Raw genomic sequence first — 23,307 nt, 5'->3', positions numbered from 1 at the left:
ATTTTTGCCTTAAATCAGTTGTTTATAAAACTTAACTTGCGTCACTTGGGAAATTGCGAGAAATAATTACTCAAGCATGTCGCCCTATTACTAGAAAAACATTTGTCAAATTTCGTGCAGAATTTGAAAATAGACTGTATTATTGTTTACAAAACAACGGAACCCACTTTGAATATTTACTTAATTGACATTTTTATCAAATTTGTAGTTCAACAAAACCTCATTAAATTTTTCATTTAAGCCAAAGTTTCACAATTATTGCTTCACCCTGTATAATTATTATTTATACCATTGGATAGCATTTTTTATAGCCTTTTCAATGATGTATCACAAGTAGGGGTTTGCAATTTAAACTTTTTTGCTTGTGGTGGGTGGGGCCTAGGGGGTTGATGGGGGTGAGTTCTCTTTCATGTCATTTTAGTTCCCCCTTACTATCCTAGAAACGGTTTCAAGAATTTTTCGTTTTCAGCTTTTGTTCGTGAGATATAGCCATTGTAAGTTTTAAAATTGACACACTGTATAAACAATGGTATCGGGTTCAATTTTCGTATGTAGTCTCTTGTTTGTCCTAGTCTATTTTTGAAGTTATACTTCTTTACGATCGAGAGTGAAATTTTATTATTCTGGGCGCATGCGCACACAGACAGTATGTAGTTCGTTGCTAATCTTTCAAGATATGTATGCATCAGCGCAAATAAGTCATTAAAAGAATATATTAGTGATTTTAGTAAATGTATTATTTAATATAATTTTTGTGTCTTTGAATTTGTCTCCTCGGGAGTAAGATGATAAAGTATCTATTAGAACATTTTTATCCTTCACTTGATTAATTTGTCACCGTGATGTGTAATTATATCTAAGACGTCACCTACACAGGGCTTGATAGCTTCGTTGGTAGAGGATTGGATCAGAGATCGAGAGTTCCCCGGTTCAAATCCCGGACGAGTTATATTTTTTTTATAATATTTGGTATTGTTTTAATAAAAATTTTTTGAAAGTGGTAGGTAAGTATTAAAGTTAGTTTAATATTTAAATAAAATACAAATAAACTGTGAAGTATATTTATTTCGTTGAAATTATATAATAGAAGTAGTATAACTTCTTACGTGCGTACAAAGTACACACACATTCTTTTTTGGTTATATCTTCTTCAGTTGATCCTTTTAATGTTTTATATTATGTGAAACCTAAATACTTGTACTTGTCTGTTCCGTTGATTTGTTTGCCTTCGTCTATTTCCAGCTGTTTTATATCTGTATTATCTGTTGTTAGATATTCAGTTTTCTTTAGGTTTATTTGCATTCCATTATTTGTATATTCCTGTTCCAGATTTCTCGTCATAAAACTGAGATAATCTTCGTCTTGTGCTATCACTAGTTGGTCGTCAGCAAAACTTAGGGCATATACTTAGGTTTTGCAATAGCAATTGATAGGATTCATAGTCTCAAACGAGGTTAGCAAATGTGTTAGAGCGGTATGCCAGGTATCTGAACGAGTCATAATGATTCAGTTGAACGCGAAACCCAGAAACATAAATTTAATACAAGTGTATGCACCGACAGCGGAAAGTGAACTGGAAGAACTTAACAAGTTCTACGCCGATGTAAAAACTGTTACCGACCAACTCAAGACTAGAGATCTCACCATTCTGATGGGTGACCTTAATGCTAAGATAGGAAAAGGCAGACAAAGTAATATTATTGGCTGTTATGGACTGGGCGATAGAAATGAAAGGGGAGACTATTTCGCAGATTTTTGCAAAGAACATAATCTATGTATAATGAATACCTTTTTCAAATTACCTAAAAGGAGATTATATACGTGGAAATCTCCAGCAGATACCCCCAATAATATCGTAAGAAACCAAATTGACTACATAACCATCAGTGAGCGTTACAGAAATGCAGTAAAGTCTGTAAAAACCTATCCTGGCGCCGATGTGCCATCTGATCACAATCTATTGTTAGCCGAAATAAAATTAAAACTTAAACGGATAAAACAACCACGATCCTCTAACAAACTGGATACCGATTTTATTAGAAACAACAGTCAGGGGATTTCAAACAATTTAGAGAGCAATTTTGAGAATAGCGAACAACAAGAATCCATCGAGGATCATTGGACCCAAATCAAAACGATTATAAGCAACTCAACTCCAAACTTCAAAGAGAAAAATCAAAAGAAGCAACAGTGGATGAACGATGAGATTTTGAATTTGATGGAAAAAAGACGCAAATTTAAGAATCAAAACATCGAAATGTATAAACGCATTAATAAAGAGATAAGGACTAAAATACGAGCGGCAAAAGAAACATACTTTGAAAAAAAATGTTTAGAAATTGAAGAGTTGCAGAGAAAACATGATTCATTTAATATGTATAAAAAAATAAAAGAACTCACCGGTCAGAACAAAAAACATGCAAATAACATCGTTGATAGAGACGGAAAACTGATTATCACTGATTTGGATAAAATAGACAGATGGAAAGAATACATTGAGGAACTGTTTAATGATGAAAGGCCCGAGCTTGAAATTAACGAAGTAGTTACAGGACCTGACATAACTATGGACGAAATTGAACAAGCAATAAGATTAGCAAAGACCAGAAAAGCGACGGGACCAGACGAAATACCGAATGAAATAATAAAGCTCTTCGAAAATTCAGGTAAAAGATCTCTCCTTCATCTTTTTAATAAAGTTTATCAAACTGGCTATATACCAACGGATTGGCTGCTGTCGACTTTTGTGACGATACCTAAAAAAGCAAACGCGAAAAGATGTAGTGACTACCGAACCATTAGTTTGATGAGTCATGTTTTAAAGATATTTCTACGAATTTTGCACTCTAGGATGTACCAAAAAATAGAAGAACAGCTTGGTGATATACAGTTTGGATTCCGCAATAACCTTGGGACCAGAGAAGCACTGTTTAGTATTCAGGTTATGGTACAGAGATGCAGAGATGTCGGACATCCGGTTTATATGTGTTTCATTGACTTTGAGAAGGCCTTTGATCGGGTAAAACATACGGAAATGATTGCTATTCTTCAGAAAGTGGGTATTGATGATAAAGACCTACGCATTATCAAAAATCTTTACTGGCATCAACGTGCAAACATCAGGATTGGCTGGGACACGTCTGAAGAACTTCAAATACGAAGAGGAGTAAGGCAGGGCTGCATTTTGTCCCCACTAATATTTAACATCTATTCTGAGTTTGTTTTCAATAAAGCAGTGGATAATGCTCAATGTGGTATCAAAATGAATGGCGTCAATATTAATAATTTGAGATATGCGGATGACACGGTGTTAATTGCGAGCAATTATGAAGAACTTCAACATCTGATTAATAGGATTACCACAACGTGTGATGAATATGGACTCAAGCTAAACACCGCAAAGACCAAGGTGATGGTTGTCAGTAAGACGCCAATACAACCGGAAGTAGTAACAGCTTATGGTGAACAATTAGAAAGAACTAACAGTATCACCTACCTTGGTTGTAATCTAAATGAGAACTGGGACATGAGCAAAGAAATTAGAATACGTATAGAGAAGGCCAGAGCTGCATTCTTTAAGATAAAGAAACTTTTATGTGGAAACAACATTACTTTGAATCTTAAAATTAGATTAGTGAGATGTTATGTGTTCTCTACTCTTTTGTACGGTGTCGAAGGTTGGACTTTAACAGATACTCTTCTCAAGAAATTGGAAGCCTTTGAAATTTGGGTATACCGAAGAATCCTACGAATAAGTTGGGTGGATAGAGTTCGTAACGAAGTTGTTTTGCACCGGATGGGAAAAGTCACAGAAGTCGTCAGAACAGTTAAAAATCGAAAACTTGAATATTTTGGCCATGTTATGCGACACCCAGAGAGATATAATATAATCCATTTAATAATACAAGGCAAGGTAGACGGAAGAAGAGGGCCAGGTCGAAGAAGAACGTCATGGCTTAAAAACCTGAGAGAATGGTATAACAGATCCTCTGCATCCCTTTTCCGAGCTGCCGTTAACAAAATTACTCTAGCCAATTTGATAGCCAACGTTCGATAATCGAGCACGGCACATGAAGAAGAAGAAGAATTGATTTGCAATAATAATTAATTTGAGTTATCTTTACCTAACCTAAGTTAATCTATAACTCATTCAGTCCAAAATAACACTTGTTGGTTATACAAATTTTGCGGTTAGTCCGTGTGATAGAGTCATTTGTTTCACTTTTATATTTGAATCTGCTTGTAAATTTTTTATACAAAAAACCTGAAAACATGTTTTAGTTCGTAATTGGAGAAGACGGCACCGTTGGTCTAACTTACGAGCACTCTCCAAGCGAAGGTCAACCCATCGCAGTCATGACAGACTTTTTAATCGATTACATGTAAGTAAAAACAAATTGTTAAGACTATTCTACATTCATAATCAAGATGCAGTAGAAGTAAACGAACCGAGACACGTTAACTATTACAAGGAGCAATCCTGAATCATGATTTACAATGTATAAAATTTGTAAATCATCATATGTGATTTACAATGTATACACATTTTAAATCGTGATTCAGGAGTGCTCCTTGTAATAGTTAACGTGTCTCGGTTTGTTTACTTCTACTGCATCTTGAGTGTGAATGTAGAGTACGTTTTATTTAGAAACTTATTTTTACAGAAATAATAACCGTTCAAAAAATCTGCTTGATACAAAAAGGGACACAGAGCCTGTACAACTGAAGTTTAACGTCAACGATGCTCTACAAGGACACATCCAACGGGCAAAAGTCAATGTCGATAAGTAATATTATTACAATAGATTATTACGAACATTTTCCCTCATTTTTATTGTTTTAGACTGGCAGATAATTTGGATATGGATTCATTTCAGTTTTCGTCGTTTGGAAAGGAGTTTGTCAAGTCACAGAAGCTTAGTCCTGACAGTTTCATTCAAATTGCCATGCAGTATGCTTTTTACAGGTAAGCAAGTTGCTAAACCAAGTTGGTTGTTACAAATCCCTTAACATCGACCTACAGTTTATTAGATTTTGAATATTTTCGGATAGCAGTTACTTGTATAATCGCGTAAATCATTCATCAATTTAATTAATAGGATTATTTTTTCACCATTTACACTAAGCATCAAAATTAACGCACCACCTTTAAAATGGGACATTTTTGATGTCTGGTTATTCCTATACCTGTTGTCCTATTTGAGTGATTTTTTTAGTATATTATAGCTTTATTCTTTAAGAATATCGACGTAATATTATTGCTAAACAGGTAAGTGGCATTGTATAGCGGGTGTAATAATGATAGTGTGTTTTTTCTTAAAGTTTGAAACACCCTATGGAATATTCTAGCGTATCTAAAATATTGAAATTAAAACTTAACTGTAGCCTTAGGATTTCTTAACATTTTGCTTTTTGATTCATTCGCTTATGTTGGATAATAAAAAAGTTAGGTACTTTAACAACTAAAAATGTTATTCATCAATACCGGGTGTTTCTAAATAAGTGCGACAAACTTTAAGGGGTAATTCTGCATGAAAAAATAATGACCGTTTGCTTTATAAACATGTCCGCAAATGCTTTGTTTCCGAGATACGTGATGTTGAGTCTTTTCTGACAAACTGACGATTTATTTATTCCTCTAAAACTAGTCGAGTTATGCAAATAAAATTTGGTAGGCTTTAAGAGGTAGCTATTGCGCATTTTTTGGCATACAATTAAAACTTTTATATTCACCATTGTCGTACATACGGGTATAAAATTTTTAGATACATCCCGTATGCACGCCAATGATGAATATAAAATTCTTAGTTGTATCTAAAAAATGCGCAATAACTACCTCTTAAAACCTACCAAATTTCATTTGCATATCTCAACCGGTTTTAGAGCAATAAATAGTCAGTTTATAAGAGAAAATTCAGCATCCCGTATCTCGGAAACGAAGCATGTGTAAACATATGTTTATATAGCAAACGGTCATTATTTTTTCATGCAGAATTACACCTTAAAGTTTGTCGCACTTATTTAGAAACACCCTGTATTGATCAATAGCATGGCAAGTTGTTAAAGTACCTAACTTTTTTACTATCCCACATAAGCGAAGAATCAAAAAGCAAAATGTGAAGAAGGCCTAAGGCTACAGTTGAGTTTTAATTTCAATATCTTATATACGCTAGAATATTCCACACGGTGTTCTAAACTTTGAGGAAAAAACACACTATCATTGTTACACCCGGTATACAATGACACCTACTTGTTTAGCAATAATATTTTTTTTTCTCTCTGATTCTGGCCTTGGTTTAGAACTAGAACCTTTAGCCACGTAATTGTATAACTTATCACTAACTCAGGTGTAATGTGTAGTGTGTGTGTTGAGTAAGTGTCTTGTTACTTTGTAAAGTCGACGTCTCAATAATATTATTACAGCAATATTCTTGAATAATAAAGCTATAATATACTGAAAAAATCACTAAAATCAGACAACAGGTTTAGGAAATACGATACATAAAAAATGTCCCATTTTTAAGGTGGTGCGTTAATATTGATGCTTAGTGTATGTATTCACTGATTACAATAATTTATATATGTACTATACAATAAAAACTAATAATCGAGAAAAGAGAAAAAGTGATTTTAATAATATGCTGAAACAATTTTAAACACCTTTAACAACTAAAATCGTTTTTACGTGCACTGCATGTTTTATTAATATTTAGTATAGTGTCATAATAATTATAAAATTTATTACTTTAATTATGTAATTTAAGGGCCATCTCACCTCGTTATGTGGCTAATTTCAACTACTATAATATAGTCGTTTGTCACTGAGGATGGTTCGATAGGACTGAAAACGTTCTGAAACTTTATAAATTTATTTTTGATATTTTTAAAATTTTTGATAAATTCCATTTTACACAAGAAGTTTTTACTTCATAGTAAGTTTTTTCAACGAAATCTTTTCGTTTATAAATGCGCAAAGTCTGCGTGTTATTGCGTTGCCGTTCCTGCAATACTTCTCATATTTATAGCATATTTATCGATGGATTCTCATGTAGTTTTGACTTCTGAATCCAAATCTGAAAACGGAATTTCGATATCTCTAACCGTCTTCGAGATAATCGACCTCAAAGTCTAAAATGTGACGTCACAATCCTTTTATTTTCTGCCGACACACTAAACGTCAGCTGAAATCGTTGCTAGTAAGTAGGTTAGTTTTTGAATCTGAATTTGTTAAGCGAAGCATAGGTTATTTACATTATTTGAGTTTGACACTTCGTGAATGTCAAACTAAATTTTAAATAAAGTATTAATAAAATATCAATGACATTTGATAGTGAATTTAATTATTATATAAAATAAATACGATGTTCAAAAATACAATTTAAGTATATTTTGAAAGCAATACTTTATTAAAAATTTTAAAAAGGTTTATACGAGTATACGGCCTCCCCTTTAATGGGAGTACCTAATTATAAACGGACTGTTCCATTTGTTATGAAATGAAAATTGTTATTATAGTCGGTTCGCTAAACTCAGAAACAACTGGCTAGTGATTTTAGTAGGTAATTTTTTTGTTTTTTGCAAATTTTGCCAAAATTGGCAAGATTACTAATTATTTAGTAATTATTAACTATTTAGTAATTTTTTTTTGCCAAATTGGTAAAATTACTGACTAAAATCACTAGCCAGTTGTGTTTTAGCGAACCGACTATATGAAATGTTGTTTGGAATAAAAAATTACGGTCTGATATGTGCAATTACATCCTTCTAATGGAAAAAAATATTTGAAGATTTTTCTCAAATTAATGGATACCAACAACATTTTCATTTATAACTCTTTTATTTTTAATTTGACGAAGAAAAGTTATTCTTCATAAAAAGCTCTTCATTGTCTAAGATTTATGATTCATATATCAAATTTTATTAATTTTATACGAGGTATATAAAAAATATGAATTTCGATCAAGAGTAAAGTACCTTTATAGTTCACAACATTTAAATAATAATTATATAATTGCACATTAAAACAATTTTTAATTCTAAACAACTTTTCATAATAGCAATTTTCCATATTATGAATTAAAATACGTAAATAAACAAAGTATTCGTTATGATAATGCTCGCATTTTCATCTTGTTTTAATATCTATTTGTTTAGAATCCATAAGACTCCAGGAGCACATTACGAATCAGCAGCTACTAGAAAATACATCCACGGCAGAACAGAAACGATCAGATCCTGTTCCATAGAGTCCATAGCATTCGCTAAAGCCATGTTGGATAGCAGCAAGTCTTTGAACGAGAAAGTAGCAGCTCTAAAAGACGCCATTTCCTCGCACAAGAAGTATTCTATAGAAGTAAGCATATTAACCGTTATTAACGAACTTTCTTACTTACTCCATGGCGCTACAAAAATAACTACCTAGATTTGCACAATCTTCGAGTTAAAAATTGAATCAATTGAAACCTCTTTACTCTGGGTATTGAGATTTTTGAAGAGAAACAACTGACGAAATAGGGGAAAATAGAAGAGAAGAGATTTAAGACACTAATGAAGAGTGGCTTAGCTCAGAAGAACAAATCAAATGGGCAGAGAGACACTAAATCTCAAGTGAGTATTCGGGCTAGCTTCAATACACTGAATATTGGCTTTAGAGATATAAAAACAGATAGATGGGATAATGAACTGATGGAAACAAGGAAGAAAATGAGACCTGTTAATACAAAACTTAATACAACTAGATAAGACCACTGGAAATAGATCGATATGAAAAGGACGATAAGTAGAGAAGAAGAAGGGCGCCAACTCAACAATAGTTGAGATTTTTGAAGTAACGAATGACAGGAAGTAAATGACGCTGGATAGAATCACCTGAAATTTGTCAATTTGTAGCCCAATACTCTGGGTATTTAGGTAGAAATAGAAGAGGGAAGTTATTGAAGATATTAATTAAGAAGGGCTTAGCTCAGAAGAACCAATTAAAACTGTCGGAGAGACACAAAATCTCAAGTGGGGATTCGGGCTAGCTTTATTACACTGAAGATAGGCTTTGAGATATAAAACAGGGATATTGGATAAGAAAATGATACAAACGAGGAAGAAAATGAGATCTCTTAATACAACAACTAAATACAACTAGATAAGACCACTGGAAATAAAATGAGATGAAAAGGACGATAAGTAGAGAAGAAGAAGGGCGCCAACTTAACAATGGTTGAGATTTTTTTTTAAGGAATGAACAACAAGATATAAATGACAATTGAGACGATAACCTGAAAACCCAAAAAAACTATTTACTTGTAATGCTATGTTATATACTGTTAGTAAGAACTGAAATAAAAATCAAAATAGTAACAACAAATATATTATTAGTAAATATTTCTATACACGGTATAAATAATATTAATAAACAGGAATGGCAGCTAATCTGAAAAGCTCAACGTAGATGGCGCTAGTGTAGTTGGAGGTCACGTCAACTGTCCAAATCTATATATTTCTAAGTAAAGATTGCATTTATTTCGCTGTGTAAATTTAATTTGGGAAAATAAGATGCCTCGGGGTTGTCCTATACCTGTCCTCAAAGATAATCTGATGAGAAAAAAGTGGATTGTAGTGATAAGAAGAGATAAATATGTGCCGACAACAAATGCACGTATCTGCAATAAATATTTTGTTGAAACAGATTACGTATTGCCCCTTGATTCGACTGCAAAAACATTTTTTTTTAGCTAATGCATCGACAACTAATGGCCATTGGCATGGTAGGTACGGTGAATTTTTGCAGTTAGGTACCTAGTGTCGTGTGTGTTGAGTAAGTGTCTTGTTACTTGCAAAGTCGACGCCATTGTCTTTGCAAAGAGACGCTAATTGTATCCGAACATCCGCGGTCGCTCTGGTGCAAAAACATTAAATACTATTTATTTGTCTTTTATTTTGTTATCTTCTTCTTCTTGATGTGCCTATCCGTGACGAATGTTGGCGATCATCATGGCAATCTTCACTTGATCTGCAGCAACGTGGAAAGCTGCACAGATGTTGTGTTGAACCAAGTTCTGAAGTTCTTTAACCAGGATGTTCTTCTTCTTTCTGGACCTCACTTTCCAAATATTTTTCCTTGCACGATGGCTTATAGGAGGGCATTGGATTCATTTCTCATAATGTGTCCAAAGTATTCCAACTTTCGAGATTTGATGGTGGTACCTCTCGGTTCTTCCCCATTCTTCTAAGGACCTCCTCATTTGTGACCCGATCAGTCTATGCGATTTTAAGAATTCTCCGATATAGCCACATCTCAAATGCTTCCAATTTTCGGCGCATATCTTCGTTCAAGGTCCATGATTCAACACCATAAAAAAGGACAGAGAAGACGTAGCATCTCAGCATTCTTACTTTTATACCAAGAGAAAGGTTGTGGCTCTTGAAAAACGCCCCCATACGGTTGAAGGTTGATCTAGCTTTTCCGATGCGCGCTCTTATCTTTTGGTTCTTTGTCTCATTCTTCATTATTATAGTGCCGGAGTAGTTATAGTGCCTCACTCTTTCTATAGGGGTTTGGTTGATGTAGATTTGACCTTCTGTTATATTTTCATGCTAATGATCATAAGCTTTGTCTTCTTTACGTTTATATTGAGTCCATATTGTTGACTGTAATACGTGATTTTGTTCATGAGGACTTGTAGGTCTTCTAGGTTATCCGCAAACACTATGGTGTCATCTGCATACCTGATGTTATTTAGCCGGTACCCGTTTAGTAGAATATCTTTTCCAGTTTCGTGCAAACCTTCGATAAATATTCTTTCAGTAGAGTAAAGATTGAAAATTAGGGGGGACAAAATGCAGCCTTGCCTCACTCCACACATGATTTTCACATATTCGGTGTATTCACCGTTGACTCTGAGGTTTCCAGTCTGATTCCAGTAAAGATTTCTAATTATTTTCAGATCTTGGTTGTTAATTCCTGCTTCTTTTAGTATTTTTGCATCATCTTGGCGTACTGTACTCGATCAAACGCTTTCTCGTAATCAACCAGACATGCGTATACGTCGCAATTGACGTCTTTGTATCTCTGGAATAAGAATTGTATTGAAAACAAAGACTCTGTCGTACCAACAGCATTTATCAACCCGAACTGGTTGGGCGAAATTTGACTTTCACACAGCTTGGAAATTATTTCATGGATTATCTTTAAGAACAATTTTAGGAGATGACTCATCAGGCTTTTATTTTTTCATATTTCTTACCCCAATTTGTAGCGCTGGAGTTTAAAGGTCTTAGTTCAATAGTAAATTTAAAAAAAGAATGTGTGTGTACTTTGTTGTACGCACGTAAGAAGTTATACTTCTATTATATGATTTAAACGAAATTAATATACTTTTTATTTATATTTTGTTTAAATATTAAACTAATTTATACTTACTACTTCTCAAACATTTTTATTAGAACAGTGCCAAAAATTAAAATAATAAAAGAATAAAACACACACAAACACATTAAACAAGCCACAAATGATGTCTGAACATTAATTGTCGAATTTTTTTTAAATTAATTAATTGGAAAAGACTGCAAGACTTGTACACACTTCTGAATAGGTCAAAACGGCAAACAGGTGTATGTTTTCAAAAAACTTTTGATAGTGTGTAAAAAATATATTTTATATCAGCTAAGTACTTTCAGCACATAACGTGCCATCATCAGAGCTTCGTCCTCTTAAAATACCTTCATAGAAGAGCAATTGCTCAACAACACAACAAAAAACATGAATACTGGGCAAAAGCCACAGATATAGGGTAATAACCCTTTACAGTGAATAGAATCACATCTAAATTCTTTTATTAATTTATCAAGGCAACATGGCTGAGTCAGACCATTTTGAGCCCACGTGAACAGTAGATCAGCTGAGGAAGATTGTTGAGCAATTGCTCTTCTATGAAGGTATTTTAAGAGGACGAAGCTCTGATGATGGCACGTTATGTGCTGAAAGTACTTAGCTGATATAAAATATGTTTTTTACACACTATCAAAAGAAATTTTTTTTAACTAAATACGTATTTTCTGAAAATACAATTATATAATAAATATACTTACAATCATATGTAAAATGTATTAAAAAAAAACAAAAAAGAAAGTTTCTATTGGGACTCGAACCAGCGCTGATAAGAGCGGTTGGTATTGGAATTCATTCGCCTTCTCCGCTTAGCCACGGACACTATGTGTCATTATTTACGAAGATCGACTAACTAAACGGATTAAACTTGTGATATTTTGATACATATTTTGAAAATTGATCAAATTATTTTAATTTTGAATTGAAATGATTTAGAATTGAAAAAATACAACAAAACATAGAGTAAAAAAACAATATATTAGGTGAATATTGATAGAAATTTTGATGGTAATCAAATTATATAAATAAAAGTATTACATACTATGTATTTTGGCAGATCAAATAGGTAGGTTTATACCCATGATACATTAACAATTAGTACGTACCTGTTGCTTTTAAAAACTATTTAAAAGTCACTACAATATTATAAACTTTTTTGTTTCTGTCCTCACAACAATAAAACTAAATATTATACATTTGTTTACCTTTACCTTTACCTCCAAACCACAGCTGCCATATCGGATAATTTTTGACATGTCATTTGAACATCCAATCAGAACAAAGTTATAATGCGCATGCGCCGGGCTGATAGGTTTTAACATATAAAAAAATCACCCTCTATCGCCGGTAAAGAAGTATAACTTCAAAAACATTCAATTTTTTCCCTCTCTGTCATGTGAATAACTTTTTTCCAGTAATTCTTGCATTTCTTCTCAATTCGTTTTTCAATTCACAAACAGTTCAAGATCCGTATTTTTCTGCCCTAATTTATTAAATCGCAATAATTAAAACAAAACTACCATACAAGCTTAACGAACTGTCAAAACGTTGACCCCAACTACACTAGCGCCGCCAAGCGGGAGCAACGGCGTACGTAGCTGCCATTGACAATATTTGCAGTTACGTCATTCTTATTCCGGACCGGCGATATATAGACGGTATTATTATTATATTAACGAACGTAGAAACATAATTAGAAGGTTAGTTTAGTTAGCCAATACATTTCTTATTAATATTTTAGGCAGTAAATGGTTTTGGCGTAGATCGTCACCTCCTGGGTCTGAAACTGATAGCTCTCGAAAACGGCATCGAACTACCAGAAATCTACAAAGACAAAGCGTACAGTCTCAGTAGTCGAATGCGTTTGTCCACCAGCCAAGTCGCCACCAAATGCGACGGCTTTATGGTTTACGCGCCCCTCACAGACGATGGATACGGATGCTGCTACAATCCGAGACCAGACGACATTAATTTTGGCCTTTCAGCCTTCAAAAACAACAAGGAAACGTCGGCTAGAAGATACAGGGAGGCTCTAACCGAGAGCCTGCAGGATATGCACCATATACTAGCCAAAACACAAAAGGCGAAATTGTAGTGGTACTTACTTGTTCAGATATATTTCGAGTACTATATTGGCAATGTGCTTAACAGTACTAAAGAAACCTTTCTGACATGTTGTGCTTTTCAACTCAGTTAATGAGTAAATGCTTGTGGGTCTGATTGGCGCCAATCGTTTATTCGCTGGGAGCGGTAACTATGATTATATGTCACGTGTAATTTGGATTCGTGATTTGGAGGACGATCTTATGTGTATGCTTTATATGATTTACAAAAACAACAGATTATTTAAAGTTTTACTATTAATTTTGTGTTAATGTAACAATACATTACTATTCGCCATGTGCAAGTACTTGGAGGGGATACGAGAAACGATCGTGCGCGAATAGCGGAGAAATCTTACAACTTTTTTAAATAATTCATTTGTCAATTGAAATTGTCAAATTGACGTATATTTCATATCTATTGTCAATGAAGAAGAAAAATTTATGTTGCTCCACAATATTGATATGATATGCAATTATTATATAAAAGTAAATTTAATTAATTGTATTTTGATTGTAGTAGTGCATTTAATAATTAATTTTATTTACTACATACAATTGTTTACCTTTTAATAACATAACCTTAATATTACTTTTTCTTATAATTTTTTTGGGCTATGGCCATGACAATTGTCCAGTAACCAGGACCAATATGATTGGCCAATATAATTAAAAGTGCGAAAAAAGTTGCCGAGCTATGAAACCAGGTGTCGCTTTTCCGAACTTGCACGGTCCCAATAGATTTTCAACAGTGTTGGCGATAAGCTGCATTCCTGTCCCTTATTCACAATGAAGCTATTGGATAACTGTTGTTGATTGATTGGGTGTTGTTATAGAATTTTTGCACTGCTTTTATTAAAGTTATATTAATTAGAGTATTTCCAGGACTTGTCATAATTTACACAGTGATACTGTGGTCTGTGTCATAATTTACAAAGACGATCTTGTGTATGGTTTATATGTGACTTACAAAAACAAGTGATTATTTGAAGTTTTCCTATTAATTTTGTGCTAATGTATCAATACATTATTAGTTTGCTATAGACACCCTATATGGTAGAAAATGTTTTGATATAATACATAAATATAGGTTAAATATGAAAGACACAGAGATATTTTAAGGTGAACTTGTATGATTGAGGTATTTGACATTCGACGTAGGCTGAACATAATATGTCAGTGTTGCCATATCGTCAATTATTTCATACTCTCACATCTAAAATTCAAAATCGGGCAATTTATTATATTATATTTACTGTTATAATGTACGTAAGACCGTCCTCCAATTTGTAAAATTTGCGCCACCATGTGAAGCACTATCGAAATATCATATCCCCTCTGTCAACCCTTCCAGCGAATGCTGAAGCCATCGAAAAAGTTCGTAATTAAAGTAGGTTGTGGAATTTACATTTAAATGACGATGGTTAACATTTCATATGGACATTTTTGCAAATTGTTAGTGGCAGTATGTGACATTTGTGTCATTATCGTTGTTAGTATTCAAAGTTTTATTAAAAGTGGTAAATAAATAAGTTAGGTTATGTGTAGCTTATTCTATGCAAGTGGTTAAGGTCCAAAGCTCTGTTATTTTTATTCCACAGGCCACAGACTATATTAGTTTCGATGGCTTTATCCCAGGCAACCAAATAACGTTTATAAAAAGTTGAAAAGACGTCATAATTATTACCAAACCACGTCAGTTTATCACGTTTTTTCGACGTCGAAAGTCACGTGAATTTGCCCCACCACAATTCACGTCATTTTTATCATGTTTTACCTACGTGATATCAATAACGTAGTTTTTATGTCGTTTTTTAGATTGTTTTTCATTTTATGGGTTTAAAAATACACAATTATTCGTATGGGCATTGTTGGTATTGCAATTTTTCATTTAACTGTTTTAAATTTAGCCCATAGGCTAAAAGTAAAACCAAATGGAAGACTATCTAAAATGTATAGAATTACAATACCCTCAATGCAACAAATATAGAATTTTCACTTTTTATATATACTTACTGCATCAAAACTGAAACTACATATAAACTAATAAATAATTTATTAACAAATTAATTTAATTAAACTCTAATTAAACACATCATTAGTTCATTAACAGAAAATAAACACCAAAACAAAACAAATAACATAACCTCAAACAGTTTTCATGAAGAACTATTGCACTTATTGAGAAAAACGAACAAAAATCCCTTAATTAACACGTTTCTTCAACTAAATATCTAAATGAAAAGTCTTATTTTACCAAACAAAGCACGTAAACAATAAGGGAAAAGTTTCTTGACAATTTAACGTTATAAACGAAATCGTTTGGAGTTGGAGTCAAAGTTAATAAGCTCCTCTCAATTTTGTGACGTCAGACTTAGGCTATCAAACGAAAACGTGTTTTTAAACGTATTTTAACGTCATTAATCTTACGTATTTAAAATCACCTACAAAAGACGTTTCTACGACGTAATGTTCAAACACGTGTATATATTCAACCAAAAACTGACGTTTCCTCGACGTTATTGACGTCACTTGGTTGCCTGGGATATAAATCACGCTGTTACTAAAATATACTATTTAAATGTAAAACAGCCAAAAAATCTTCATAGCTATATTGATTGCCTTCAGCATCAATTTTTTTAATGTGTGCTCTATTTTATGATGAATTTATATTAATCATCAAGCTGTGTGATTTAATTGAACCAAAAGTGATCAGAGCTTGTTCACTGTTTAAGTGATCAAGTCAGAGACTGATTTTTATGCAAGGTAACCAAGATATTTATAAAAAATATTATATACTAATTTTACTGCAAAGGAATTTATCGTATTTTTAATATGTATTTTCAAATAAGTTTTATCAATAATGTGTTCTATTTTATACACCAATAAAGTTTTTACATACAATTATGCCCTTCTTTTATACTATAATTGCGCCAGAACTCATTTTTGAAACTAGATTTGACATGTTATTGAATTATCCTGACCTCCTCCTAATTGCTGGGAGTCTTTGTCAGAGCGTGGTGACACATTTCGAAGGCTTTAATCGCACTTCTATCGATTTTTTGGGCATTGACATTCCTTGTTATTGTTCGGTCTTTCCATCTTCATGTGCCGTGCTCGATTTATCGAGCGTTGTCTATAGTAATTTTGTTGACGGCAACTCTGAAAAGAGATGCAGATGATCTGTAAAACCATGACGTTCTTCTTCGACTTGACCCATCTTCTTCCGTCTACCATGCCTTGTATTATTAAATGGAGTATATTGTATATCTGACTGTCGCATAACATGGCTAAAATATTCAAGTTTGAGATTTTTAACTGTTCTGACGACGTTTCTAACGTAACTTTTCCCATACGATGCAAAACAACTTCGTTACGAACTCTATCCATCGAACTCATTCGTAGGGTTCTCGCATACACCCCCAGGATTTTAAATGCTTTCAATTTTTTGAGAAATGTATCCGTTAAAGTCCAACCTTCGACATCACACAAAAGAGTAGAAAATACATAACATCTCACTAATCTAATTTTCAGACTCGAAGTAATATTGTTTCCACATAACAGTTTTTTCATCTTAAAGAATGCAGCTCTGGCCTTCTCTATATATGTATTCTAATTTCTTTGCCCATGTCCCAGTTCTCATTTAGATTACAACCAAGGTAGGTGATACTGTTAGTTCTCTCCAGTTGTATTGGCGTTTTACTGACCTTTGTCTTTGATGTGTTTAGCGTGAGTCCGTATTCATCACACGTGTTAATCCTATTAATCAGATGTTGAAGTTCTTCGTAATTGTTTGCAATTAACACCGTGTCATCCGCGTATCTCAAACTATTAATATTGACGTCTTTCATTTTGATACCACATTTGAACATTATCCACTGCTTTATTGAAATCTAATTCAGAATAGATGTTAAATATTAGTGGAGACAAAATGCAGCCTTGCACCATTTCAGTATGTTTTACTGAAACAAACGCCTTCTCAAGTAAATAAAACACATATAAACCGGATGTCCGACATCCCTACATCTGTGTACCCATAGTACAGTACCTATGGGTCTTTCCATATTTTAATTAATTTAACTGTTGTGGTTCGAGCCATTTGTACAGGATTTATATTAGCATGAAAAAATAAGAGTAATCCATATCGATTTAATTTTTAAAAGTTTCAAACAAATATTATTTACATATACTGTTTACATTACGTAAATGGGTGACATTGATGTTGCAATGTAGGCTACTCGTTTTGAAAACTCCGAAGTCGGCAATTATGTTACTATTAGTATTTTCACGGTCACATTCAGGTGTAGTTAATCATAACAAAATAATTACGATTTATTTATAGATACAGAGAAAGTAAAGAAGAGGTTATTCATTATTCAGACATCGACGTGGTTAGATCAGAGACGTTGTCCACCAACTAGTTACTGTCGTATTTAGTGTTCTAAATAAATATATTCTGGTAAATAGTGTTTTAACAAATCAACCCCATCATCGGGGGTAACAACCCCCAGGACCAAGATACATTGTTAGTCTAAGCTTGATTTCTGAGCAGCAATCGTCATTGTTAGTTGTTATCAGGAACCCCAATTATAAAAGTCTATCTACTACTTGTCCTGCCTACGATTATTATTTTTGTTTTTCCTCTGTTAACCAAAAGTTTGTATTGTTTGCTTAAGGGGAAAGGCACTAACTGTCGCCTGTCAAAATTTTCAATTTATGTATTCATTTTTTTCGAATTCTGAAAAAACTAATAGTATTATTGAAAAATTTAAACGCGTAATGAAATATTACCTTATTACCGAGGGCCGAAACTCCATTAAAATAAAAAAAAGTTTCTTTTGAATGAAATATTTGCAATTAAAAACCACACTAAATTTTCTATTTTCACCCTTGTAACTTATTAAAATCAAAATATAATCTTTCATTATACGTTTAAATTTTTCAAAAATACTTCATAGTTTTCTCAATTTTACGTTTAAAACACATTGAAAATTTTGACAGGCGACATTTTGCGCATTTCCCATTAAGAACCAGGTTATTAAAGACAATAAAATAGCGAAAATAAGAAACTGGAGAGAAATAAGTGGAAATAAAAAACCGAAAATTGAGTGATATTCTGGTTTTAGTTTTTGGTGCGTGCTTCACACTACTATTATTACTACCAGGAAAACAAAAAAGGGCTACACGGAGCCAGTTCTAAACTTAAAGGCTTTGTACTGGGCCCATAACCTATATAAATTACAATCTTCAAATTAAAACGCAACAACAACTTCTAAAAAAATTTATTTTACATTCTATGTACAAAAAAATAAATACCTACACGATATCCACGTGACAAATGCCGATATAAATAAACACCTTACATGAATATATTTAAAAAAGTAAGAGTTGATAGGTATAAAGGGATCCATTCAGCACGGTGTTCTGATACCACCGTCTTGGTCGTTTGTTTAAAATGGGGCATTTGTCACGTGAATACCTTACAATTAGATTTACGCAGAGTCTAATAACTTGTTAAGTGACGTAGGGATCCACGTTGAGTTATTCTGAGAATAAAATATGACGTTTCTGTCTATGTAACACTGCATGCCGTTCGATCCGATTTTGTAAACTTGCTTCGCTTCATGATACTTGTTCGGCATGGGTACAAAGAGCATCCCTCGTTCTTCGCATTTCTTCATCACCAGGTCCTTGAATCCTTGAGGTATCTTCGAAGCGGCTTTAACAGCCTCTGCGATAGTCTGTAAAAGAATTAAATAATTTTGATAAAAAATACGATATTTATACAAATTAATCGATATACGAGGTCTCAAAAAAGATTCCATATGCCGTTGAGAAAGAGTGCGACATACTGAAAGAAATCTGACAATACTGCCTTTTGCTGCATTGCTCAGTGTCGGCCTAGCAGCCTTTGAAGATGGAGGTCGCGGTTATCGCCAATGTGAAATTGATGCTATGATACGTTTTTTAAATGTAAAATGGTTTTCGCCTATTGACATTCATCGTCAGTTAATCGAAGTTTATGGATAAAAGTGCATCTCTGTTCAATATGTTTGCTAATGCTGTAAAAAACCTTTTTTTACAAATGACCCTTGTAAATATTTGAATTAGTTTTCCCGTTTTAAATGAGCTTATTAGCTTAACCATGGTCGTGGCAATCTTCAGGCCATAACATTGAAATTTGGCAACAGTGAATTTGGCAACAGTTTTTGGCAAACAGATACAACAGATAATACTATTTTTGTATGTTATGAAATTCGAATAACCGATGTCCAGGGACGTATCGCGATATTTGTTGTTTCGCAGACACAAATTTTTTGATACAAGTACTTACTTACTAAGCCGTCCTCTTGTACCTTACGGTGTCGAGGTCCTTACAGTGTCGAGGTTTTTGATACAAGTATTAAATCATAAAATAACAATATATAATGTGTATATTATAGTCAAAGAGCAGAAAATCTGATTTTGGAAAAACAAACAAAATTTGTTTCAGGCACTTGTTATGTCATGCAATTTTAATATATCTACGTCATACGTCTTTGGTATGTATAGTTTTTGGTATATTACTACATACCAATAACGTATGACGTAGATATATTAAAATTATACGACATATGACAAGTGACTGAAACATATGAGAAGAGTTGAAAAGCCCTATTAGCGTTTAATGATGACGTACATAGACAAAACAGTGGAAAAGTATTTTACATTTAAGGTACTAGTACACTTTAATAGTAATTTACTTAACAAGTTCCGAAAGTGATATTTTACGACACGAGTAGGAAGTTTCCAGGGCGAGCCGTAGGCGAGTCCTGGAATTCTGTGTCTCGTAAAATCACTTTTGGATCGTGTTACGTACAATATTTTTTCTGCAGCCGTTTTGTATGTTAAAAAGAATATATGGATAAACTTTACTTATGAACTTTTATTAAACACTTTTTTTTTTTTTTTTTATAATGGCTTTGGCAGTTTGCCATACAGCCAGTTACATGTTTTTTTTAATCTCATTAGGAGCAGTAAAAAGTTTATGAATTATTTTCAATTAAATATAGACTAGAATAGATAAATTTAAAGTTGGAAATCAATACAACAATTAGTGAAAAGAAGAGAAAATTTTATATATATACATACACATTAACAAGGGTCACACGCTTCACGTCCAGGGGCCCATCAGGACATTATAATATAAAACATATACAGGAAAACTAGGCCACGGTAAATAGGATTAAACATATAAAGGAGAGAAAACAAAGGTAAACAGTAAAAACAAATTATTATTATTTTTTTTTATCTAAAGAAAAATATTACATTTGGCCAAAAAATCGATTATGCAGTCGTAAATTAATCTGTTTTGAGTCGCTAGAGTATTAAACACTTTAAAGTTACTCTCGTGAATTCAACATTAGAAAAATCTGCTTGAGAATATTAATAACACAATTATAACAATTATTTACATTGATATTGTTAAGAATATTAACAGAAGTGGCAGTATTGAAATTGGTGTTAGACGTGTCAATACTTTTACTATTTTTTGACATATTAATTTATTTACACACACGAATCTTATATGACAAGCGTTGTCATAATAAAATACAAAGTTGATGTTATTGTCAAAGCCGTCACCTAGCTACCCAAAATCGTCCCGAAAGTAAAAAAATCGTACCGAAAGTGAAATAATTAGTCTCGAAAGTAGTTACTTTCGGTACGAGTTGTGTAAAATGGTACTTTCGATTTAATAAATCATACCGAAAGTTTTATTTTCGGGACGGCTGCAGAAAAAAGACCAAACATAATCATTTTTTTCAAGAATTTATTTCTCAGACCCGTTATTAAAAATGAACATAAACTTTTTACATATTTATATCTAAGTCTTAGATTTTAGAGATGCACATCTAATTTTTATCGATAAACAAGCTCGTTGCAAAGATACAACTAAACTAAAAATTTGCAAGTCCAATCCCTTAGATAAGGCACATGCCGGTATTTTTACAACAGGGTTACACATCGTAAATCAATCAGTTTAACACTTCAAAATTTGTACTTGGGCATTAGTACAGTTAAAATTGTTAGTCGATTATATTTAGACGAAATATTAAACAATATAATTGAAACTATTTTCTACTTTTAAGGCCAAAAAAGTAAGTTCATTAGCGGAACGTAATTCAAAATTTTTCTGCACATTATATTTGAAGCCATATTTGGTTAAAACATCTACTTTTTGGTGTTAAAATATATATTAAATACATATATTAATTTGTCTGGACTAAAGGTGGTAAAAGATGGTCTGGAGTTACATTTTTGTTTGAATTTGCCGACGGGCGATAGATAGATGGTGTCAACTTTAGACATTTTTTTATTGAAAATGGACATGTGGCATTCTTATGGTAAAAACATCGTAAAGAAAAATTATAGTGAAATTTGTGTACCCCATAAAAATTTTATGTGGGTTTTGTTCCCTTAGACCCCCAAACTTTTCTGTACTTCTCAATAAAATTATTGTTGTGGTACCATTAATTAAATTCAATATTCTTAAAACTTTTTTGCCTCTTAGTATTTTTTCGATAAGGCAGTTTTTATCGAGTTGAGGCTTATTTTTTAATATGTTTACATAAAAATTTTATAAGGGTTTTGTTCTTTTAAATCCCCCAAATGTTTATGTACGTTCCAATTAAAATATTACTGCGGTACCATTAGCTAAACACAGTGTTTTTAAAACTTTTTTGTCTCTTTGTATTTTTTCGAGAAGGTACCTTTTATCGAGATGTGGCTTCTTTTTTTAATATGGTTCAAAATATACCCAAACATGTAAATCATACATAAATTTTCATATCTCCATAATCGTACTTAATCATATACAAATATGTGGTGGATTTGACAAATATTCAAAATATCTCGATAAAAGCTGACTTTTCGAAAAAGTACTAAGAGGCAAAAAAGATTTTTAAAATATCGTGTTTAACTAACGGTACTACAATAATACTTAAATTGGAACGTACACAAAAGTTTGGGGGGTTTAAAGGAACAAAACCCCCATAAAATTTTTATGGGGTGTCCAAATTTCACTATAATTTTTTCTTAAGATGCAACTGTCATAAGAATGCCACATGTCCATTTTCAATAAAAAATTTCTAATAGTTTTCGATATATCGGAAAAAATCGATTTTCATTTTGTAGCTTCAAAGGGTTGTAACTTTTTTTTATATGCACATTTGTACTAAGGTACGTTAGGTTCAATCAAACTCTTTTTGGTCCCAGAATATGTGACTGAATTTATGACCTGTATTTTTGTTACACCCTGTATATTACAATATATGTTAAGGGACAGTTCTAATGGATTTCCAAAAAATACAAAACGAAGAGATAGACTAACAAATTTTCTGGTTTTGAAAAATTCGCGAATAAACTCACAAGTTACACAACGACCATGGAACCTGCAATGCTGAACGTGAGCTTTCGAGATCACATAACAAACCAACAAATCAGGCAAAGATCAGGAGTTCAAGACCTCATCGAAAGAGCTACGACGCTTAAGTGGAACTGGGCAGGGCACTTAGCTAGAACACATGATGGGCAAGACGAATCATGGAATGGAGGCCCAGAAACCATAAAAGAAGCCAAGGACGACCACCGACTAGACGGACCGACGACATAAAAAGAGTAGCAGGAAACTGACTACAAGCGGCCCAGTGTAGAAAACACTGGAAATAACTGAGGGAGGCCTATGTCCAGCAGTGGACACGATTGGCTGATTGATGATGAAGATGAATAAAATAGAGACCAGCGAATCTCTGAAGTGAGAGGAATAAAATAAATTATCAGATATCC

General features: G+C 33.0%; 2 protein-coding genes across 3 annotated transcripts in view; one reads left to right on the top strand and one right to left on the bottom strand.

Annotated features, from left to right (window-relative positions):
- LOC114326793 (carnitine O-acetyltransferase) overlaps positions 1 to 16,386 on the top strand; it is a 32,250-nt gene extending 15,864 nt beyond the window's left edge. For both annotated transcript variants that reach the window (XM_028275261.2, XM_028275331.2), the window contains exons 7-11: positions 4,282 to 4,382; positions 4,665 to 4,787; positions 4,844 to 4,966; positions 8,155 to 8,353; positions 13,122 to 16,386. In XM_028275261.2, coding sequence (XP_028131062.1) covers positions 4,282 to 4,382; positions 4,665 to 4,787; positions 4,844 to 4,966; positions 8,155 to 8,353; positions 13,122 to 13,475 — 900 coding nt within the window. In that variant the 3' untranslated portion in view covers positions 13,476 to 16,386. The remainder of the gene's footprint in view (positions 1 to 4,281; positions 4,383 to 4,664; positions 4,788 to 4,843; positions 4,967 to 8,154; positions 8,354 to 13,121) is intronic.
- Positions 16,387 to 18,749: 2,363 nt separating this feature from the next.
- The window catches only part of LOC114327020 (tuftelin-interacting protein 11), a 45,433-nt gene continuing 40,875 nt past the window's right edge, over positions 18,750 to 23,307 (bottom strand). Inside the window, exon 12 of the mRNA XM_028275548.1 lies at positions 18,750 to 19,223. Coding sequence (XP_028131349.1) covers positions 18,975 to 19,223 — 249 coding nt within the window. The 3' untranslated portion in view covers positions 18,750 to 18,974. The remainder of the gene's footprint in view (positions 19,224 to 23,307) is intronic.

Source organism: Diabrotica virgifera, chromosome 1 (genome assembly GCF_917563875.1).
Source record: "Diabrotica virgifera virgifera chromosome 1, PGI_DIABVI_V3a".
NCBI classification, from domain to species: Eukaryota; Metazoa; Arthropoda; class Insecta; order Coleoptera; family Chrysomelidae; genus Diabrotica; species Diabrotica virgifera.
This window is presented reverse-complemented; position numbering and strand designations above follow the sequence as displayed.